The 24,553-nt window shown below is 42.8% G+C and overlaps 1 protein-coding gene across 1 annotated transcript in view; it reads right to left on the bottom strand.

Annotated features, from left to right (window-relative positions):
• The window catches only part of LOC143788222 (alcohol dehydrogenase 1-like), a 177,957-nt gene that overhangs the window by 39,331 nt on the left and 114,073 nt on the right, over positions 1–24,553 (bottom strand). Inside the window, exons 7-8 of the mRNA XM_077277730.1 lie at positions 14,654–14,789; positions 14,304–14,442 (exon numbers count right to left, since the gene is read on the bottom strand). Of these exons, the coding sequence (XP_077133845.1) occupies positions 14,304–14,442; positions 14,654–14,789 (275 nt within the window). The remainder of the gene's footprint in view (positions 1–14,303; positions 14,443–14,653; positions 14,790–24,553) is intronic.

Genomic DNA, 24,553 nt, shown 5'->3' with positions numbered 1-24,553 from the left:
GAAGATGTCATGCATGAAGGACTGAAACTCAGAAGGAGCATAAGAAAGTCCAAAAGGCATCACCAAGTACTCAAAATGGCCTTCGGGCGTATTAAATGCTGTTTTCCATTCATCACCCTGCTTAATACGCACAAGGTTATACGCACCATGAAGATCTATCTTGGTGAACCAACTGGACCCCTTAATCCGAGCAAACAGATCAGACAATAATGGCAAAGGATACTGAAATTTGACCGTGATTTTATTTAGAAGACGATAATCTATACAAGGTCTCAGAGAACCATCCTTCTTGGCCACAAAAAAGAATCCTGCACCAAGACGGGAGGAGGACGGGCGAATATGTCCCTTCTCCAAAGACTCCTTTATATAACTCCGCATAGCGGCATGTTCTGGTACAGACAAATTAAAAAGTCGTCCCTTAGGGAACTTACTACCAGGAATCAAATTTATAGCACAATCACAATCCCTATGAGGAGGTAGGGCACTGGATCTGGGCTCATCAAATACATCCTGGTAGTCCGACAAAAACTCAGGGACTTCAGAAGGAGTGGAAGAAGCAATTGACACCAAAGGAGCATCGCCATGAATCCCCTGGCAACCCCAACTTGACACAGACATAGCTTTCCAATCCAGGACTGGATTATTGGCCTGCAGCCATGGCAGACCCTACACGACAACATCATGCAAATTATGTAGCACAAGAAAGCGAATCACCTCCTGATGTACAGGAGTCATGCACATGGTCACTTGAGTCCAATACTGAGGCTTATTCTCAGCCAACGGTGTAGCATCAATTCCCCTCAGTGGAATAGGGAATTTTAAAGGCTCCAAGACAAAACCACAGCGCCTGGCAAACGACAAATCCATCAGCTTCAGTGCAGCACCTGAATCCACAAAAGCCATAACCGAGTAGGATGACAGAGAACAAATTAAAGTAACAGACAAAATGAATTTAGGCTGTATAGTACCAATGGTGACAGATTTAGCGATTTTTTTTAAGCGCTTAGGCTAGTTTCACACTTGCGTTTTTGTCTGCATGCGTTTTTAAAAAAAACGCATGTGTGAAAAACGCATGTAAACGCGGTAAAACGCATGCGTTTTTTAGACGCATGCGTTTTTATAGAAAAACACAAGAAAACACAAGAAAACACAAGAAAAAACAAGAAAAAACAAGAAAACCCTAACCCTAACCCTACCCCTAACCCTAACCCTAAACGTGACTGAAATACGTGGCACGTGGCACTTATATATGTGGCACGTGGCACTTATATATGTGGCACGTGGCACTTATATATGTGGCACGTGGCACTTAAATACGTGGCACGTGGCATACGTGGCACTGAAATACGTGGCACGTGGCACTTAAATACGTGGCACGTGGCACTTAAATACGTGGCACGTGGCACTTTAATACGTGGCACGTGGCACTTAAATACGTGGCACGTGGCACTTAAATACGTGGCACATGGCACTTAAATACGTGGCACGTGGCACTTTAATACGTGGCACGTGGCACTTAAATACGTGGCACGTGGCACTTAAATACGTGGCACTTAAATACGTGGCACGTGGCACTTTAATATGTGGCACGTGGCACTTATATATGTGGCACGTGGCACTTATATATGTGGCACGTGGCACTTAAATACGTGGCACGTGGCATACGTGGCACTGAAATACGTGATACGTGGCACTTAAATACGTGGCAATATGACTGTCAGAAAATGTTCATTAAACGGTTAGGGGTGAGGTTAGGGGTAGAGTTAGGGTTAGGGTTTGGATCCCTTTATCACCTTGATGGTGGTGGGTGACTTTTTAGTGTGTTTTCTGGTTTTTTCTATAAAAACGCATGCGTTTTTAGCGCAAACAAACGCATGTGCTTAAAAACGCATGCGTTTACATAGACAGCAATGCATTTTTTTGCCGCGAAAAAACGCATGCGTTTTTTCGCGGCAAAAAAACGCGCAAGAAAATACTGCAGGTAGCATTTTTGAAAATGAACGCATGCAGTCAAAAAACGCATGCGTTTGAAAACGCGACCAAACGCATGTGCAAAAAAACGCATGCGTTTTCAATGTTAAATATAGGAAAAAAAAACGCATGCGTTTTTTGTGCAAAAAACGCTGCAGACAAAAACGCAAGTGTGAAAGCAGCCTTAGAGCATGCTGAGATAACATGAGCAGAATCACCACAGTAAAAGCACAACCCATTTTGACGTCTATGATTTTGCCGTTCAATTCTGGTCAATATTCTGTCACATTGCATAGACTCAGGTTTCTGTTCAGAAAACACTGCCAGATGGTGCGCAGGTTTGCGCTCCCGCAAACGCCGATCAATCTGAATGGCCAAAGCCATTGAGTCACTCAGACTTGCAGGCGTGGGGAACCCCACCATAACATTCTTAATGGCTTCAGAAAAACCTTCTCTGAAATTTGCAGCCAGGGCACACTCATTCCACTGAGTAAGCACCGACCATTTCCTAAATTTTTGACAATACACCTCTGCTTCATCCTGACCCTGAGAGAGGGCTAGCAAAGCCTTTTCTGCCTGGTTCTCAAGATTACGTTCCTCATAAAGCAGTCCAAGTGCCAGAAAAAACGCATCCACATTCCGCAATGCAGGATCTCCTGGCGCCAGGGACAAAGCCCAATCTTGAGGGTCGCCACGTAACAAGGAGATAACAATTTTAACTTGCTGAGCAGAATCACCAGAGGAACGAGGTCTCAAAGAAAGAAATAATTTACAATTATTCTTAAAATTCAGAAACCTAGATCTATCTCCAGAAAACAACTCAGGAATAGGTATTTTTGGCTCTGACATAGGACTGTGAACAACAAAATCCTGAATGCTTTGTACCTTTGCAGCAAGATGATCCATACTAGAAGTCAAACTATGAATATCCATGTCTGCAGCTGAACTCAAAGCCACCCAAAGATTAAGGGGAGGAGAGAAGCTGGACAGACTGCCGCAAAGGGAAAAAAAAAAAAAAAATTACACTCAGGACTTCTCTTATCCCACTTCTGCGATGCATTAAACACTTTTTGGCCTGCTGTACTGTTATGATCCTTAGTGGCTGAGGATCACAGAACTGACCAGCTAAGTAACTGAACATAGGACGAGCTCTAGGGAGGTGGTAACTGGACTGACCGCAATCCTGATCCTAACCGCACACACTAAAGGTAGCCGGTAAACGTGCCTAGAATTCCTAGACGTCTCGACTCAGCCTTAGAAACTAGCTACCCCTAGAGAGAAAGTAAAGACCTCACTTGCCTCAGAGAAATAACCCCAAAGATATAGAAAGCCCCCCACAAATAATAACGGTGAGGTAAGGGGAAAATACAAACGTAGAAATGAAACAGATTTAGCAAATGAGGCCCGCTAATCACTAGATAGCAGAAGATAGATAGGAAGCTGTGCGGTCAGTAGAAAACCCTATACAAAATATCCACGCTGAGAGTTCAAGAACCCCCACACCAACTAACGGTGTGAGGGGAGAAACTCAGCCCCCTAGAGCTACCAGCAAGCGAGGAAATCACATTAGCAAGCTGGACAAAACTCATGATAAACAAAGAAACGCCTTGAACACTGATGAGCAAAAAATGAACAAACAGAGACTTAGCTTCTCGTGGAGAGACTGATAAAGAATGTAGTCAGGAAAGATCAAAATAGCACTGAATACATCGACAGCAGGCAAAAACTAAAGGTCCAGGTGAGCTAAATAGGAAACCAACTAGCAGATAACTAGACAGCTGATCCCAGCCACAGACCTGCAGAATGACAAAAAGAGCCACCAGAGGGAGCCCAAAGATAGCACTCACACAGTACCACTTGTGACCACAAGAGGGAGCCTAAGAACAGAGTTCACAACACCTGCCCACATCAGTAACATCTGCTCTGTATCGCACTCCTTCCCATGTGCACTCTGGGGATGGAGATAAGGGAACCTGGAGGCTGATATCTATGTGATAGTGCATGCGGTGGTTGTTGGGGTTGAGACCGATTTCTCCACTGTATAGCTGGGCAGGTGGCCTGCAGATGCCCGGGATGCCCACATCCATAACACCTGTGCTCTACTACTTTCTCTCCTTGTAGCATTTCAGAGGAAGGGGCAGGACTAGCTGGAAGGTGAGTCACATGGGTATCAACATGAGGTGGTGGTCTAGTGGGACAGCAAACTTTGGGTACTGAAGGACAAGAGACCACTGGTGGTGGGGTGTTAGTAGTTTTTACTCCATCCACCAGTAAATTTTTCCACTGAGGCATAATGGTGAGAACCTCATCAGCTAAAGCAGCAGCTTGCTCCACAGTGGCTGGTCTCCTATCACGCACCCATTCCCGGATCTCAGCAGGGCACTTGAAGTAAAACTGCTCTTTTAGGATAACCTGGAGGAAGGTCTCCCAGGTTAAGGCCTCCTCTGCCTCCAGCCAGTGATGACATATTTGCTTGAGTCTGTGGGCATACATCTTGAAAGACACTTCCTCATCACAGGCTAAAGTATGGAACTGAGTCCTGTAAGTGTCTGGGGTAACAGCATAATGTTCTAGAATAGTCTGTTTAATCTCCGCATACTCACAGTTCCCCCGAGGGTCCATAGCTCTATAGGCTGTGGCAGCTCCACCCTCTAAGAGCCCCACCAGATGTCAGACTTGCTCCCTTTCCAGGACTTCCATTAATCAACACTGATGCTGAAAGTCCTGGAAGAAGCCCTCAATGTCGCCTGCAGCAGTTCCCTCCGCTTAGTCTATCCAGTATGTGCATTTGACTAGCCACCTGCTGTGAGGAAGAATGGCTATTCCTTCACTAGTGGTGTTGACAAAGCTTAATTACATTATAGCTTAGGGCTGCAAGTATTGGGGGAAGGAGACAAGTTAAGTTACATACGTCCATGTTAGGACCTGGTGGTTAAGGAGCAACATGGGACGAGCTCTGAGGAGGTGGTATCTGTACTGACCGCAGTTCCTAATCCTAACACCAACACTAGCAGTAGCCGTGGGATGTTCCTGTCACTCCCTAGACACCTCATCACAGCCTGAGAACTAACTACCCCTAAAGATGGAAACAGAAAGCTATCTTGCCTCAGAGAAAAACCCCAAAAGGAAAGATAGCCCCCCACACTCCACTGTGAGTGGAGAGGGAAATGACATACACAGAAATGAAAACAGATTTTAGCAAAGGAGGCCACTACTAATCTAGATAGACAGAATAGAAAAGGATACTGTGCGGTCAGTATTAAAAACTAAAAGTCCACGCAGAGTTTACAAAAATAATCTCCACACCGACTCGCGGTGTGGAGGGCAAATCTGCTTCCCCAGAGCTTCCAGCTAGACTGAATAAATCATACTGACAAGTTGGACAAAAAGAGACATAACATGAGCTGAATTAAGTCCAAAGCAAATGGACAACAAAAGAATTAGCAAGAACTTATCTTTTGCTGAAATGGACAGGCCATAAGAGAAATCCAAGGAGAGATCTGAATCCAACCCATAAACATTGACAGCTGGCACGAACTGAAGACCAGAGCCAGGTTAATAGCAAGGCCAGGAGAGAAGATGAGTGGAAACAGCTGCTAATGCTAAACCCTAGGAGCAGCAGTTCCACTTGAAACCACCAGAGGGAGCCCAAGGGCAGAATTCACAAAAGTGCATTTACAACCACCAGAGGGAGCCCAAGAACGGAATTCACAACACATCCCATGACATTGCAAAGTGTACAGTAAATACAACCAAAGAGAAGTCGCGCCACATCATGCCATATTATACAAAATACAGGACAGGGAACAAAGTACATATCATGACACTGTAATAATGTACTGTATATACAGTGGGAAAAAAAACTATTTAGTCAGCCACTAATTGTGCAAGTTATCCCACTTAAAAAGATGAGGGATTCGTCTTTCAGTGTGATATTGATCCCAAGCACACCGCCAGGGCAACGAAGGGGTGGCTTCGTAAGAAGCATATGAAGGTCCTAGAGTGGCCTAGCCAGTCTCCAGATCTCAACCCCATAGTAAACCTTTGGAGGGAGTTGAAAGTCCATGTTGACCAGCGACAGGCCGAAAATATCACTGCTCTAGAGGAGATCTTCATGGAGGAATGGGCCAACATACCACCAACAGTGTGTGCCAAACTTGTGAAGACTTACAGAAGACGTTTGACCTCTGTCATTACCAACAAAGGATATATAACAAAATATTTAGATGAACTTTTGTTAATGACCAAATACTTATTTTACACCATAATTTGCAAAATAAATGTTTCCAAATCAGACAAGGTAATTTTCTGGATTTGTTTTCTGATATTGACTCTCATAGTTGTTGTCTACCTATGATATCAATTACAGGCCTCTCTCAGAACAATGAAAGCAATTGTTACCATCCACCTTTTGTGTCTCCCCTATTTCCTCATAGATTGTAAGCTTGTGAGCAGGTAACTCATTCCTCTTTGTATCTGTTGTTTATGTGATTACTGAAATTCTGTAATGTCTTTTGTTGTCTGTACAAGTTCCCTCGAAACTGTAAAGTGCTGTGGAATATGTTGGTGCTATAGAAATAAACTTACCGAGTTCTCAATCTGGTCAAACCACTACCTCTACTTGCCTGTTTTCTTGCTACAGATCCATCCCTCTCTGCACTGTTGTGCTCCCTAGGCGTGCCATCGTGCCAGGTTGGATCAGTGGCCTCATCATCAACCACGTCGTCTTCCAATTCATCAATCTGAACCTCCTTCTGAGGAACTTGTTAATGATCTCAAGACAGCTGGGACCACAGTCACCATTGGTAACACATTACGCCGTAAAGGTTAAAAATCCTGCAGTGCCCGCAAGATCCCCCTGCTCAAGAAGGCACAAGTTTGCCAAAGAACACCTGGGGATAGGGAATATGTATTCCACTATCTTGCTAACTACTTGGCATAAGGGAAGGACCTCCCAAATGTAGGAGAGCTCTCTAAAATGTATAATACAGGGCCACCTGAGGGCCCTTAACAAACTCAGATTTCACGGCACCTGCTGGCACTCTGCAAATTGTAAGCAAGGGCTACATAATGACATAGTGATGGACATGGTGGTGATGACGAGAAAAGCCCAAAATTCAAATGTGCATGTTTGAAATGGCATTGTAAATGGATGGGGAATATGTAGTCCACTATCTTGCTATCTATTTGGCACGAGGGAGGGACCTAAAGGATTAAAGGAAAAACTAAAGCCAAAATGCTCTGTGTGAATAAAGGAGAGGTATAACTTTTAAAAATATATATATATTTTTTTTTTGCATTATATACATGTAATTATGAAGGAAAAATGTTTCTTACCATTTTTCCATTTAAAAAAAAAATTTGTTTGGTTTAGTAGGTCTATTTAAAAATCAGTAAAACCGGCGCAATAGTCTGACAGCATTATTCCCAGATACCATATGTGAGTCAGAAAGGCATGCAGGCATCTTCTCCATGCTGTTCCCATTTAGTTTTAGCTCTTTCCCATCCATTTCAAATTTTTTCTCAAGCTCCCAGATCTGTAAGTTGGGTCCAGCAGAAAAATATTTGGCTTCCCGTTGACTTGCAGTGGATTTGTTATTCGGTATGAATACACGGATATTAGAAATTATTTGGGACGATTTTCTCAAATCCGAATATTTCGTTGTTCGATCACCACTATTTATAATACGTTTCTTGTAATTTTGCACAAAATGTGTTGGCATATGTGATATCAAGAGTAGAGATGAGAGAATTTGATCAGGTCCCTGCTTTTTTGGCAAGCTATAGCGCTTACCAAATAAGGTGCAGAGGGAACCCGAAAACATGGAACGTGCCTGCAGATCAGCTGTTCGGCTCCACAGCTGCATGTGTCGCAGCTGTGTAAGCTTTTAACAGATGGTCATTATCAAACTGAAAATTTAACTCCCTCTCCCAGATAGAATATTTGAACTGTTAACTAAAGAGGAATCTACATTGAATTGTTGATGCATTTTCTTTGTTTCCCAGAAAAGTGCAGTTAAAGGATTATTTAATAGATTACTTTTCATTATTATTATGCTTTTGCTTATATAGCGCTATCTTATTCCGCAGTGCTTTACAGACATTATCATCAATGTCTCCAATAGGGCTCTCAATCTAGATTCAGTATTTCATTGGAATGTGGGAGGAAACCGGAGAACCCGGAGGAAATCCACGTAAACATGGAGAGCATACAAACTCCTTGCAGATGTTGTCCTTGGTGGGATTTTGAACCCAGGACCCCAGCAAGGCTGCAGTGCTAACCATTGAGTCACCTTATTAGAGGAATTTAAATGAGATAGCTTTTTTTTTTTAAGAAAATAGTTAATGACTTGCCAGTTACCAAGTTCCTTATCCGAGATCTCAAATTCCTGTTGTAAATTTTGGAAGTGAATTAGTGAGTCACCTATGACAATGTCCTTTAAATTAGCAATAACTTATTTTTATCTGGGCAAAGCTGTAAGGCAGGTGAGAGCAAGGCGACCTACAAACCTGGATCAGTTACACCAGTTTTGTCAGGAGGAATGGGCCCAAATTCTGACCAACTATTGTGAGAAACTTGTGGAAGGAGATCCCAAACATTTGACCCAAGTCATTCAGTTTAAGGGCAATGGTACCAAATACTAATGAAATGTATGTAAACTTTTGACTTTTCAGTAAGTAATAAAAATGCCGTAAAACATTCTCTCTCTCATTATTCTGGCATTTGGCAAATATTAATAATTATGGTAATCCTAATTTACCTAAAATGGGAAAGGTTTATTCTGATTTTATGTCAGATATTGAGAAAAACATGCATATGTGTCTTTTTATGTAGTGGATGCAAACTTCTGGTTTCAGCTGTAGATTATGTAACATGTTATGCTTATTCAATTTTACAAGTACTGTATGTATGCATTAATAAATAAATGTTGCATGATAATCCACTGCCATCACCCTATTACCATTTCTTACATATGCTTTCAATGCTCGGATTTGTGATCATGTTTAAACTGGAATATTTTTCTAGTGAGTCATTTCTAGTCCAGAATAACAAACAGTTGGCTTTGTTGGCAGCGGAGACCAGTATAATTAAAGGGCGTATGATCAAAAATCCACTTCTTAAAGGTAAAAACTCTCCTAATGCAAATGGTTTTGCTATGATGTGCTTAGGATTTCTACAGACTGCAGCTGCAGTAAAACAATACTCTAAGCATAACTCTAAAATCTTTAAAAAAAACGCAAAAATGATCAACAACTCAAAGAAAGAAACCATGCAATTAAAATATTCAGCTAAAATGTAAATGCTATGGACACTTATGGAATGTAATATTTTTTTCACATTTTCGTTCCTATTGCAAAATGAAGCAACAGCAGATTCCTACTGTATATTATCATCATCATCATTTCTCATGGTAACTTAGTTATGTGTGCCAGAATGCTCACTCCTCTACTGAATTTACATAGCTTTTTTTCACTACTTTTGCACAAAAAATCTTTAGCACTTTTTGCAAGAAAAATAATTTGCATTGCTATTTTTTGGAAGCCACAACTTTTTTTTTATTTTTTTTGTTAACAAAAGAGTGCTTGAGCTTGTTTTTTGCTATTAATTGATGTTTTCATTAATATGACTTTGACTTACATATGAATTTTTGAGCACTTTTTATTCTGAGATTAAAAACAATGGCAATTACATAATTGACTATTTACCTATTTTTTTAACATCATTTAGCATGACTTGTTAAAGAGGTTTTCTGTGCTTCATGTAAAATTTTGCAATCACCCTATGTGACTGCAGATTGCTGAATCCTGACTGAGGGCAATGTTCAATATTTCACTTTGCTGTCTTCTCGAGCAGAAATCATGTGACTGCGAGACTGCAGAAATTTAGCTCAAGACAGGAAAAGCCATGTAACTTGACTACAGTAGTATATCACAGCCAAAAGTAAGACACGGAAAAAGGATCTTCTTCGGCACACTGACCCGTAAGGTAAAATCAGAAAACTTTAAAAGGGATAAAAGAACCTGATGCTTTTCTTTTGTGGTACTGGTGCCCTTAGTCATAGGATACAACAATGGCAACACATATGATCATATACAGAAAAAAACAGGCCAAAATATTTTTTGGTGTTCCTGAGAAGATCCTTTTTCCTTGTCTTACTTTTGGCTGTGCTTACCAGTGGGACCTGCACTCACCTGCCACATATTGAACTCAGACTTATTTGGATTCATCTGCTACGTTGCAAGATACTCTTTCAGTCACAATCACTAACCTTAAAAAAAAACCCTTGGGAAGCCTTAATTACAAAACATATCCCTGCTATAACTAAACACACCCACCTTCTCATATCATTTATAGCTCTAGTGGCCAAGCAAACTATAACATTGGCCTGGAAAAAATCAGGTTTAGATTTATCAGAAGTCAAGAGACGCCTTTCTTGGTATATGATTAAAGAAAAATGTGGCTTCCCTCTGCGGAATACACCAACCACACTCCCTTCACCACACCTTCACTTCATTTACGTGCTCCTGACTCCCCCGATTCATCCTAATTCTTTATATTGAATTTAGACTCGACTACCACCCTCAGGCTCCTTTTCCCCTCCTTTACCCGCTGCTCCTTCTCGTCAGTTACGTTAGCCCATCCCCTTGTACTCCACCCAATTAAATGTGCAATTTCTTTTTGATCACTACAATGTACCTGTATTTTTTGAATAATTCTTTAAAAAAATGTATTGCTGAAAAGCCCTTTAACTTTATTCTGCGGATCGGTATTATTACATGAAAACCAAAAGTTTATTGTTTTATATAACTACTTAAAAGAGTTTTTCAGTCTTAAGAATTACTTATGAACTACTTATGAATCCTCACATCACATATTCTTCTTGCTGTGAGGATTCTCTGTTGCCGGCAGCGAAAGTGGTGGGTGCGTGACAGAAAGGATGTGATTTGTATACATGCGGTCATGTGCTAACTAGATGGGCGAGGCCTCACCCAATGCAATTGTATTAAGCTAAGCCGGATGCAGTCTAGTCGGAATGTGGCCAGAAAAATAGAAATGGCATACTTGCAGTCACATGACCACTCGCTCCCTACGCCAACCTTAGAGAATCCCAACAATGAACAGTGCTCACAATGTGAGGATTCACAAGTCTGCAGTCGCATAAGCTAAAAGTCTGCAGTCGCTCTAAGACCATAGAACCACTTCAACCACTAACAAAAAAAGATTTTTTTTGCATTGCTGACTTTAAAGGCACAACATTCTTATATTTCTGGAGCTTAGTAAGTGCTTTTTTGTGTGTGACGAGCTGTAGTTTTTTTTGGTACCATTTTAAAGTATATTTACAAGCAAAGAAAGCAATTCTTTCATGTGGAAATCCCTGTGCTGGTTATCAAATGCAGCAATTTAATAGGTTGGGCCATTGTGGACATGGTAATACTAATTAGTCGAAATGTATGTTTTATTTTTTACTATTATTTTTTACTTAGGAAAGCATATTTAAAAGTGAAATGTTTTTTGTGTTCATTGTTTTACATTTTTAAATGTTATTTTTTCAGATTTTTAATTCCTCTTTGTTCAACACTAGGGAACTTTATCACTGATGTATTACACTGCGATCTTTCTTTACTACAATGTATTATACAAAGATACATCCCAATAGGCTCTGCATCTGATGGATTCTGAATAAAAATGGGCTCCCTGACCCTACTTATAGGTCGTGATTCAATACACAGGAAATTGCCAGAATTGCCTTCTCATCCAATCAGTGGCTAAGGTTCACTGCTTCAGAGCTGACTTTTCCTACCATCTGCACTTTGTCCAGACAGGACTGCAAAGTAAAAGGAGAAGCTGAGTTTTACTTGTATTTTATTTATCCAGTCTAAACCCTTTTATTCTGGGGTAAACCCTTTTAAAGATTACATAATGGGTTTCCAAACCAGGATTCCCATTCAGTTTGTTAAAGATTTCAGTGAATAGATGACATGCATGCAGTATCCCTTTTCGAATCAAAGTTAGGCCCCTTTCACACGTCAGTGTCTCCGGTACGTGTGGTGACACTTTTCACACGTACCAGAAAGAAGTACACACGTAGACCCATTCAAATGAATGGGGATATGCATGTCAGTGTGTTTACACGGACCATGTGGATGTGAGCAAAACACGCTGACATGTTCGTTTTTTGCTGTCAGCACAGACGGCAAAACGTCCCGCACACGTGCACATGGAGAACACACTTTGATGTCATCCATGTGACACGGACGGCTGCTGGGGAAGAAGCGCTACTGTAAGCGCTGTTCCCCGGCAGCTGGTGCTGAAGCTGGCTGTCATCATTCTCCCCTACTCTGCTGGCATGCAGAGGAGAATGATGGGTGATATATTAAAGTCCAAATAACAGCAGGCGGGGGCTTTTGGGACTCTTACCCCATCATCTGACACCTGCTGTCGCTAATAACAGTGACGGTAGGTGCAGAGGATGGGGGTATTCCACAGCCGCCATATACAATGGTTTGAAAATAAATTAATGAAAAACCCAACGTGGGTTCCCCCCTATTTTATGAACCAACCAGACAAAACTCACAGCTGGGGGCTGCAACCCCCAGCTGTCAGCTTCATCAAGGTTAGTTATCAAGAATAGAGAGGTCCCCACACTGTTTTTTTAATGATTTAAATAAATATTAAAAAAAAAAAACGGAGTGAGGTCCACCATTTTTGACAACCAGTCTTGCAAAAGCTCACAGCTGGGGGCTGCTATTCTCAGACTGGTAAGGGGCCATTGATATAGGCCCCCCATCTTAAAAAACAGCAGCTGACAGCTGCCCAGAAAAGCACAGCTATTATAGTTCAGATTTTGCTGTCATGATTTGCAGATGTTATGTCACAATGGCAGAGCCCCTGATGTGCCAGAAAAGCAGAACCCTCGAAAGTGACCCCACTTTACAAATTATACCTCTCAATGAATATAAGGGAGCAGTGATCAAATTGACTACACACTTGTCACAAAATTTTATACCATTGGGCAGTGAAGAAAAAATGATTACATTTTTACCACTAAAATTTTATTTTAGCCCCAGATTTTATATTTTCACAAGATGAAACAAGTTAAACTGGCAGCAAAATTTGTCACACAATTTCTGCTGAACGTGGCATTACCCCATAAGTAGCTGCACAGTACTGTTTAGCCACATGGTGAGACTCAGGAGGGAAGAAGTACTATTTGCCTCTTGAGAACAGGTTTTCATAGAATAGTTTGCAGATTCCATATATAGAGCCCCTAAGGGCTAGAAGTGCAGAATCCCTCCCATCAAGTGACCCTATTCCAGAAATTACATTTCTCTGGGAATTTATCTTCCAGAAACAAACAGCAATAGATGTTGCTGAGTTAAAATTGCACTTCTGCAATTATAATGCCCGTACATTGTAGCGTTTGTACATTGTCGTGCCCAGTACAATCTAGTGGCCGTGCATTGTGCCCAGCTAGTGCTTCTGGAGACACGCATCCCTTTAAATTAAATGGGCTTTCATCACTACAGTACTGACAAACATGTAGATCCTAACTTTGGTTTATGCACATTGTAGGAAGAGAGGCATGAGGATTTGTGAGCACAAAATTTGCTGAATTGGTGAGAAGCCAATTTGCTTTTCTAGAGCCTTTCTGTTACCAGTAACTTTGACCCCCTTATATTTCCATTGACAGATGATGGACCTAAGTGGGGACTTGTTTTCTTGTTCATTGTGTTGAAGATTTAACTGGACTAGTAATATATAGGTAAGGGCGCACCACAAATCAGGAAAATATTGAAGCCAGAATTAAAGTATAATTGTAGAGACGTGCACACTCCAATGTATAAAAAGTGCATAATTTTATTAGACAAGAAAACAACTAGCAAAAATTAATTAAAATCAATTAAAAATATAAACAGAGGGTTTCCAGACCTGAATACCCAAAATAATAACATGATCTGGAATATAACAGCATAGTAGTATACCACAATAATGATATAATGCAGAAATATCAGGGTTGAGATAAACATTTCTATGTTTAGCAATAGCTATATTTTCAGATTCTTACTTTTATAGATTGAAGAATGTAGATGCACAATTTGTGGCAAAGGGTTTGTATATCGCTTACCATGCCACTTTGCGGAATATGTTAACTATGTCTATCCCACAACAAAATTGTTCATTAATTTAGTTGTATCTAAAATAAAAACATTGCTTTTTTGTGTATTTACATTGTGTTTCATCAACAACAGATCACTAAGGATGTGAAGGACAAGTCATATAAAATTCTACATTTGTTATTTGTTTTATCAGGAGTAAATTTGAAACATACCTCTCACCACTACGCAGCATGTCAAAACCTTTATTTATTTCACTAAATGGCAATTTGTGAGACAGCAAAACATCCACTTTGAACTTCTCAGCAATCAGATCTGATACTAGTTGTGGTACACTTTCCTTGCCTCTAAAGCCTAAACAAACAATGATGATAAAATCAATTAGCTTTAGGTAAGTATATACAGTATTATGATATATATATAATATATTTATATACGTGTGTGTGTGTATATAAACGGGAAAAAAAAAAAATATATATATATACTGTATGTTTGTGTATTAAGAAACTTATACAGTAAAATTAAAAAAACTTGTAGATCGTCACTTTTTTGAGTTTTTACGCACCTCCGAAAAAACCTCCTTTCAGAGTTCGCCCAGTGAGAAATAATCTTGGTGAAAATGAGAGTGTTGAAACTGAAGGTGCTACTCCAACTATAACAGCAGTGCCACAAGACAAGTGACTGGACTGTATTGCAGAAACCTGGGTGGATAGCACAGAATAAAAAGATCAGAGCTTAGTTGGTGGTTGGTACCATAACACAATAAGAATTACCTTTATCTATAAGTCAGAATGAATGCAGCTAAAATGAATGCCTCTCTCTAGAGCAGTGTTCCCCAACTACGGGCCTTAAGAGCTACCAACATGTCACGTTTTCAGGATTTGCTTAGTATTGCAGATGTGATAACTGCATCACCTGTGCAAAACTAAGGAAATCCTGAAAACGTGACATGTTGGTGGCTCTTGAGTTGGGGAACACTGGTCTAGAGGATATGACTCATCCATGCATTACACCTTAGGCCACTTTCACACGTCCAGATAATTCCGGTACCGGAGAAATCAGTACCGGAGTTATCCATGTCCGTGTGTCCGTGTGCTCACGTGGCACATCAGTGTGGCACACGTGCGGCATCCGTGTGCCGCCTGAGGACCACACGGACCGTGCAGGTGAGACAGCGCTACACTAAGCGCTGTCCCCCCCGCTGTGGTGCTGAAGGCGGCATTCATCTCTTCTCCCCCGCGGGAGAGAAGAGATGAATGATCAATTTTTTGGTTTTTTTTGTTAAAAATAAAGTTGCTGGGACCTCCCGCCTCCAATACCCCAGTGCGTCGCCCGGCCCCTTGCAGAAGAAATACTCACCCGGCTCCCGCGATGTCTCCTTTCTCCTCTCAGCGCTGGCCCCTTCTCCTGTGTGAGCGGTCACGTGGGACCGCTCATTACAGCGAGGAATATGCGCATATTCCTCACTGTAATGAGCGGTCCCACGTGACCAAAACAAAAAATTGATCATTCATCTCTTCTCTCCCGCGGGGGAGAAGAGATGAATGCCGCCTTCAGCACCACACAGGGGGACAGCGCTTACTGTAGCGCTGTCTCTCCTGTGGGCGGTACGTGCACACGGAGGAGAGTGCACACTGTTCTCCGTGTGCACGTATGCAGGACGTATTGCTGTACGAGCTGCCGGAGAAACACGGACATGTCTCCGTGTTTTGCACACGGACACACGGTCCGTGAAAACACGGAGACATGTGCATAGACCCATTCATTTGAATGGGTCTACGTGTGTCTGTGTCTCCGGTACGTGAGAAAACTGTCACTACACGTACCGGAGACACTGACGTGTGAAAGAGGCCTTAATGACCGCCAATATGTCTTTTTACTGACATGAGATATAAGAGAATAGCCTCCCCATACAGGTGACAATCCAGCAGCTGTCGGCTGTACTCTATAGCTGAAAACTGGCTGCATCAGCAACGATCAGTGTTTTCACAGTGCAAATCTGTTTAACCTGTTAGATGCTGTGGTCAATAGTGACTACATCATATAAATGGTTAACAGAGTGTGGGAGCTTCCTGTTTATCCCCATCTGCACCCTCAGATCATGGTTGTGTAGTCCTGATGTTTGCCATGGCAATTTACAATCAAATACCGGCCTTAGAGTCTGCCAGCTACAGCGGCCTGTTCAGAAGTCAGCGACATTTAGGTGGTAAAAAATACATTTTTTTCATTCCGTTCATGTCACTTTGCATTAATTCCTGAAAATCACCTGAAGGGTAAATAAACTACCTGACAGCAGTTTCCAATATGTCGAGGAGCGCAGTTTTTAAAATGGTATCACTTCTGTTTTTTTCCCAATATATAGGACCCCCCAAATCACTTCAAATCTGGATAGATCCCTAAAGAAAATAATTTTGTACATTTCCTTGGAAAAAAAGCAAAAATTGCTGCTACCTCCTAAAATGCTGACAAAATAAAATAACATTTTACAAAATGGTGCTGATGTAAAGCAAACATGTGGGAGATATTATTTGTTAATATTTTTCTATGGTATGACTATCTGGATTAAAAGGCTAGTCATTCACAGTTTGAACATTTCTATTTTCTTTACATTTTTGACAAATTTCTGATATTTTTTATAAATAAACCCAAAACATCTCGACCTGAATTTACTATTATCATAAAGAATAATGTGTCACGAAAAAACAGTCTCCAAATCAATGGGGATATGTTGAAGCGTTCTAGAGTTATTACCACATAAAGTGATACTGATCAGATTTTAACAATTTGTCCAGGTCACTAAGGGGTTAAAAAAAGTCTATTTTATCAGGACGTGTAACTCTTCTGATATGGTGTTGCATGACATTAAACACTTGCTGTTGGGTTATCCCAACAGGTTACATCACATCGTCAGATGTCCCAGCATCAGGACAACTTCCTATTGCTGGCCAATTCTGTAGCAAAAATAAATTCCACAAATTTTTTAATTTTTTTCCTGTGCTGAGATAATTTTATAAATGTGTCCATGCTGGGTAATTGTGTAATGGCCGTGTCACACCATGCTTGGAACATGGTCTGATCATACCACAGCTCCTGGGCAGGGAGAAAGCAAAATAGAGTATACAGACAGGACAGCACGAGATCTCAGCTGCTGATTTCTGTGAGGTAAACATAGTTAAAAACAAGCAGTAAATGCTTTAACTCAGAGAAAGAATCATCTGAGATCCCATGCAGTCTGTATACTCTTTTGTGTCCTCTCCTGCCCAGGAGATGTGGTATGCACAGGTTGTGCTCCTGTAGGGTCAGACTCAGCCAATACACAGTACATAGCAGGGGCACATGTATTTGTTTCTCTCAGCACAGGAACATAAACATTTAAAAAAAAAAAATCCAACTGTGGAACTTATTTTTATTCCAACATCTATAGACTAAAATGTACTTTGTTTGTAGGAAAAACCCTTTAACCCCTTAACGACCGCCGGTACGCCTTTTAACAGCAGCAGTTAAGGGTACTTATGCCTCAGCGCCGCTTTTTAAAGGGACTGAGAAATAAGTGTATAGCACCCGCGCAGCGTCGGAATTTCTCTGGGGGTCTTGGCTACCGGGAGCTACCTGTTGGATGTTATATAGGGACAACCCTGAACAATCGTATCAGCGACAGTCTAATGTCAAGGACTTTTAATTTCTGCTCATAATTTGGTTTCTAATTTGCATGTGAAATTGTTTTGTAAGGTGAAGCATTTTTTCTGATATGTAGATTACTGTTTTCTTATATTTTCTATACCTTATAATAATGATGCTGGTCCATGGAAACTATACATGTTACTGAAAAACTATATACATTTTTGAAATCAGGACAAAAAGATGATTCAGAAAAGTACAAAGTCACCTGTGATGATTACTAGGGTTGAGCGAAACGGATCGGACAAATTCAAAAATCGCCGACTTTCGGCAAAGTCGGGTTTCATGAAACCCGACCCGATCCTAGTGTGGGATCGGCCATGCGGTCGGCGATCTTCACGCCAAAGTCGCGTTTCATATGACACGTTCAGCGCCATTTTTCAGCCAATGAAGGAGGACGCAGAGTGTGGGCAGCGTGATGACATAGGTCTCGGTCCCCACCATCTTAGAGAAGGGCATGACAGTGATTGGCTTGCTTTCTGTGGCGTCACAGGGGCTATAAAGGGGCGTGCACGCCGACCGCCATTTTACTTCTGCCGATCTCAGCATAGGGAGAGGTTGCTGCAGCTTCGTCAGAAGCAGGTATATATTTAGGGAGGGAAGATTAACCCCCAAACCACTTGTGCTGTAGCTGTCCAACACCACCTTTGTTTGGCAGGGACAGTGGAGGCTAGATTTCTGTGCATCAGCTCTGTAGCGTATTAGGCTGCCTATAAGGCTCCCTGATAGCTGCATTGCTGTTTGCACCGCTGCTGTGCAAACCAACTGCTTTTTTAAAAGCAAAAATCCTGTTGCTCCTTTCTGCAGTTATCTTGTTTATTTGTCCACACTTTTGTGTGCAGCAGTCCTTTTTGTTGCTGCCATACTTGTCCTGAGATCATTGTAGGGAGATAGAAATTGTACTACAGTCCTTGAATTTTTTCAGATATCTTCCAGCCACTTGCTGCCACTTACATTGCGTTGTGTTACACACTGGGCCTGAGTTGTGGTGCTGTCTCCCCCCCAAAAAAGGGAGATTCAAATTCTCACAAAGTGAATATACCTCAGTTCTGTTAGTTTGTCGTATATCAGCCAGCCACGTTCTGCCACTTACATTGCGTTGTTTTATACACTGAGCCTGAGTTTGGGTTCAGTCTCCCCCCAAAAAAAGTGAGATTGAAATTCTCACAAAGTGGATATTATTATTATTATTATTATTTATTGTTATAGCGCCATTTATTCCATGGCGCTTTACAAGTGAGGAGGGGTATACATAATAAAAACAAGTACAATAATCTTGAACAATACAAGTCATAACTGGTACAGTAGGAGGATATACCTCAGTCCTCTTAGTTTGTGGTGTATCAGCCAGCCACTTGCTGCCATTCACATTGCGTTGTAAAATACACTGGGCCTGAGTTTGGGTTCTGTGTCCAAAAAAAAAAAGTGAGATTGAAATTCTCACAAAGTGGATATACCTCAGTCCTCTTAGTTTGTGGTGTATCAGCCAGCCACTTGCTGCCACTTACATTGTGTTGTGTTATACACTGGGGCTGAGTTGTGGTGCAGTTTCCCCAAAATAAAAGGGAAATTGCCGCTGACAGTAGCTCAGAAGCGGAGGAGGATGATCCGAAGCAGCCATCTACATAGCAACAACTTTCATCTGGCAGGCCCGTCTCAGGCCAAAAACGTTTGTCAACCAAAAAAACAGTTTTAGGACAGCATGGCCATCCGGTGAAAGTAGCACAGCATACAATGCCTGAAAAGGTATTCCATAGTAGGAATAGTGGAGTGTGGCAATTTTTTAACCAAGCTCCGAATGAGCAGTGCAAAGTTATCTGTAGGAAATGCTCAAAGACCTTAAGCAGAGGGAAGAATCCCCAAAATTTAAATACAATGTGCATGCGTAGACATTTAACCAGCATGCACTTGCAAGCCTGGACTAACTACCAAACGTCCCGTACCGTTGGTGCACCTGCCCAGAATGAAGGTAGTCAGCAATGCTACATTGCTTCCCTCACTGTAAGCCCACCGGTTAGGACACCACCAGCAGCAAATATGGTGGTATCGTCGCAAGGCCAAAGCAGTCAGGGAATCACAAGGTTTTTGGTAGGAAACACCTTATGTAGGTCAACCTCAAGAATACCATCACCAACCCTCTCTCAATCCGCCATGTCCACCACCACCACCACCGCTTGTTCCACCATATGCAGCTCTCCAGTCCAGCTCACCCTACAAGAGACTCTCGTTAGGAAAAGAAAGTTCTCATCCACGGACACAGGGTTTGAACGTCCACATTGCAAGACTAATCTCATTAGAGGTGATGCCCTACCGGTTGGTTGAAAGCGAAGCTTTCAAAGCCTTGATGGCCTACGCAGTACCACGCTATGACCTACCCAGTCGACACTTCTTTGTGAGAAAAGCCATCCCAGCCCTCCACCAGCATGTCAAAGACCGCATTGTCCATGCACTGAGGCAATCAGTAAGTAGAAAGGTGCACCTCACAACAGATGCATGGACCAGTAGGCATGGCCAGGGACGTTACGTGTCCATCACGGCACACTGGGCTAATGTGGTGGATGCAGGGTCCACAGAGGACAGCCATAGTGGGACAGTTCTGCCTAGCCCACGGTCAAGGAAACAGTTGGCTGTAGGCGTTCGCCACCCCTCCTCCTCCTCCTCCAGCAGAAGCGAAAGCTCGTCCACAAAGCGCTGTCGCCCGACCACTATATCCGCAGCTGCCAGTGTTGCACACGAGGTGTCCCATTATGGAACAGCTAGTGGTAAGCGTCAGCAGGCTGTGTTGGAAATGAAGTGTTTGGGCAACAACAGACACACCGCGGAAGTACTGGCCGAGTACTTGCAGCAAGAAACTCAGTCATGGCTGGGCAGTGTACATCTTGAGGCAGGCAAGATAGTCAGTGATAACGGAAGGAATTTTATGGCTGCCATAGCCCTTTCAGAACTGAAACACATACCTTGCCTGGCTCACACCTTGAACCTGGTGGTGCAGTGCTTCCTGAAAAATTATCCGGGGTTACAAGCCCTGCTTCTGAAGGTGCGAAAACTGCTCGCACATCCGCCGGTCGCCCGTACACTCCAGCCGTATGCTGAACCATCAGCGATCGCTGAAGCTTCCCCAGCACCTCCTAATAATCAACGTTGCAACAAGGTGGAACTCCACACTGCACATGCTTCAGAGGCTGTGCGAACAGAGGCGTGCTGTTATGTATTTGTGGGAGGATACACATACACGGGCAGGCAGTTGGATGGCAGATATGGAGTTGTCAGGTGTGCAGTGGTCGAAGCTACAAGACCTCTGTCAAGTCCTTCAGTGTTTTGAGGAATGCACACGGCTGGTAAGTGCAGACGATGCCATCATAAGCATGAGCATCCCCCTAATGCGTCTGCTGCTGCAAAGTTTGATGCACATTAAGGAGCAGGCGTCTGCAGCAGAGGAGGAGGGAAGCCTTGATGACAGTCAGCCATTGTCTGCTCAGGGAACTCTCCTGGACGAGGTGGTGGATGAAGAGGAGGAGGAGGAGGATGATGGGGATGAATATTTATGGGAGGAGGATGCTTCTCAGGGGGCAATAGAAACTGGTGGCGTTGCAAGGTCAGGTACAGGGTTTTTGCAAGACACAAGTGATGTTGATTTGCAAGAAAGTGCTCCTCAACCCAGCACAAGCAGTGAATTGACACCTGGAACATTGGCCCACATGGCTTAGTATGCCTTGCATATCCTAAAAAGGGACCCCCGCATTATCAAAATTATGACCAATGACGATTACTGGATGGCCTGCCTCCGGGATCCACGATATAAAGGAAAATTACAAAATATCATGCCACATGAGAACCTTGAGCAAATATTGGCTACCAAACAAGCAACTCTTGTAGACCGTTTGGTTCAGGCATTCCCAGCACACAGCGGTGGTGATGGTTCTCACATGAGCTGTAGGGGGCAATGTGGCAGAGGTGTTAGAGGTGCACAAATCAGAAGTGGCGTTGGACAGAGGGGTTTTACGACCAGGTTGTGGAGTGATTTCGCAATGACCGCAGACACGACAGGTACTGCTACATCGATTCAAAGCGACAGGAGACTGCATTTTTCCAGTATGGTTTCGAACTATTTTTCCTCCCTTATCGATGTTCTCCCTCACAGGTCATTCCCCTTTGATTACTGGGCATCTAAAATAGACACCTGGCCTGAATTGACAGAATATGCATTACAGGAGCTCGCTTGTCCTGGTGCTAGTGTGCTATCAGAAAGAGTCTTCAGTGCTGCTGGTTCAATACTGACCGAAAAAAGGACACGTCTGGCTACCCAAAATGTTGATGATCTAACCTTTATTAAAATGAACCAATCATGAATTTCTATGAATTGCTTAAAAAATGTCTTGCTTTTGGCCTCCTCTTACTGACTTCTCCAATTCCTCCATTTGCAGCTGCTGAATGTCCACAATAGGCCATTTTTTTACCTCCCTAAATGGGCTGACTCCCCCCACAGGGCCGTGGTCACCACCTAGCGCAAGCACCACCTGTTTACTCCTTTTACCATTTTTGAACAGCTTGGAGCCTACTTTTTTAATGTGGGTCTACAAACTGTGTCTGTGCCACTCATTACAGCTGTCCTCCATTGAACAAAACTATGCCGCCTGTTTACTCCTGTTACCATTTTTGAACTGCTTGGAGCCTACTTTTTTAATGTTGGCCTACAAACTGTGTCTGCGCCACTCATTACAGCTGTCCTCCATTGAACAAAGCTATGCCGCCTGTTTACTCCTGTTACCAGTTTTGAACTGCATTTAGCCTACTTACTTTTTGGGGCCTACTAACTGTGTCTGCCACTCCTTACAATTGTCCTCCGCTGAATAAAGCTATGCCGCCTGTGTACTCCTGTAACCAATTTTGAACTGCATTGAGCCTACTTTTTTATTTTAGGCCTACTAAGTCTGTCTGCGCCACTCCTTACAATTGTCCTCTGCTGAACAAAGCTATGCCGCCAGTTCACTCCTGTTACCAGTTTTGTACTGCATTTAGCCTACTTACTTTATTGGGCCTACTAACTGCCAGCCTCTCATTACAGTTGTCCTCCACTGAACAAAGCTATGCCGCCAGTTTAGTCCTGTTTCCGATTTTGAACTGCTTTTAGCCTACTTACTTTATTGGGCCTACTAATTGTCAGCCTCTCATTACAGTTGTCCTCCGCTGAACAAAGCTATGCCGCCTGTTTAGTCCTGTTACCAGTTTTGAACTGCATTTAGCCTATTTTATTATTTGGGCATATATCTGTGTTTCCTCGTCATCCTGCCCATTGCCCAGCCACTGCTAGATGACTCTGCTGGAACATTGACCCAGACCACTACATTCCCCTTGCACTACACAGCCAGAATCTGACCTTGCTGAAAGTCAGGTTCCCCTTCCCGCATACTATACCACCTTACACGGGGACAAAGAGGAAGGTGCAGATGAAAGTGCAGGTTCCTTCATCAGGTGGGGGGGCATACTCGTTGGCAATGTCACTGGCACAGGGCCCCTCATAGTACGCAAAAGTGTCTGCCGGTGGGAGGCACCCCCGCCGTCATACACACTGCCATACTTTGAGGGGCCCTGTGCCAGTGCCAATGCGAACGAGTGGGCCCCCCCTGCTTGCCCAGGATCACAGCACTTGCAAAGTTTAAATGCTTACCTCTCCCTGCTCCACCACCGTGACGTATTCCGCGTTTCCTGGGCCCACAAAAAACTTGAGCCAGCCCTACCCCCCACAAATTTAGCCAAATGACCCCCAGTTTTCAATGCCTAACTATTATTATAAAGTAAATTAAGATTGACAAGCTTCAGTAATAAGAATTGATGTTTTTGCCATTAAAATGGGCACTGTAGGTGTTTTCCTGTCCTCCACTCTCTGCCGACTTTGATTCCCCATTGACTTGCATTGGGTTTCGTGTTTCAGTCGGCCCCCGACTTTTCGCAATAATCGGCCAATTTCACCAGATCCGACTTTTGAGAAAGTCGGGTTTCGCGAAACCCGACTCGATCCTAACAAAGTAAAAGTCGCTCAACTCTAATGATTACAAAAAATTTTTTTTGTAGACCTGTGTTATTGCTAATAGTATCAGATTATAGGGGGGGGACACATAACATGTTTGTTTATACATTTCTGGGAGGAAATACAGAGAAACTGGCTAACAAGTACTTCGATCTTAAAAAAACAAAACATGTTTCATTACTGTTTTTTCATGGGGTTTCAAGTACTTGCTAAGGCCTCTTTCACATGTCAGTGTCTCCAGTATCTGTGGTGACAGTTTTCACACGTACCAGAGACACTTACACATGTAGACCCATTCAAGTGAATGGGTCTGTGCACATGTCAATGTGTTTCCACTGACCATGTGTCCATGTGACCCACATGTAGAAATGTCCATTTTTTTACCATAACAGGCTGCAAAATGCCCCGCACACGTGCACACGGATGACACACTGGGATGTCATCTGTGGGACACGTACCAGCACCTGAGAAGCAGCGGTACAGTAAGTGCTGTTCCCTGGCGCTGGATGCTGAAGACGGTACTCATCAATCTCCCCTGTTCTGCCGATGATCAGAGGGAGCAGGGGAGAATGTCGAGAGTTGTAGTCAAGTGATAACAATGAGAGAAAAATTCTCATGGTGATCTACTGTGAAGACACTGAGCTTGAACTGCGGTGATCTCATCATTGGCTTTTCCCATGGTGTTGACGTCACTGCAGTTCAGCCCTGCTGCGGACACAGCCTCAATGACCGGCACTAACCTCAATGATGTCACCGCTG

Source organism: Ranitomeya variabilis, chromosome 1 (assembly GCF_051348905.1).
Source record: "Ranitomeya variabilis isolate aRanVar5 chromosome 1, aRanVar5.hap1, whole genome shotgun sequence".
Taxonomy (NCBI): domain Eukaryota; kingdom Metazoa; phylum Chordata; class Amphibia; order Anura; family Dendrobatidae; genus Ranitomeya; species Ranitomeya variabilis.
The sequence above is the reverse complement of the archived record's forward strand: the minus strand, read 5'-3'. Positions and strand labels throughout refer to the sequence as shown.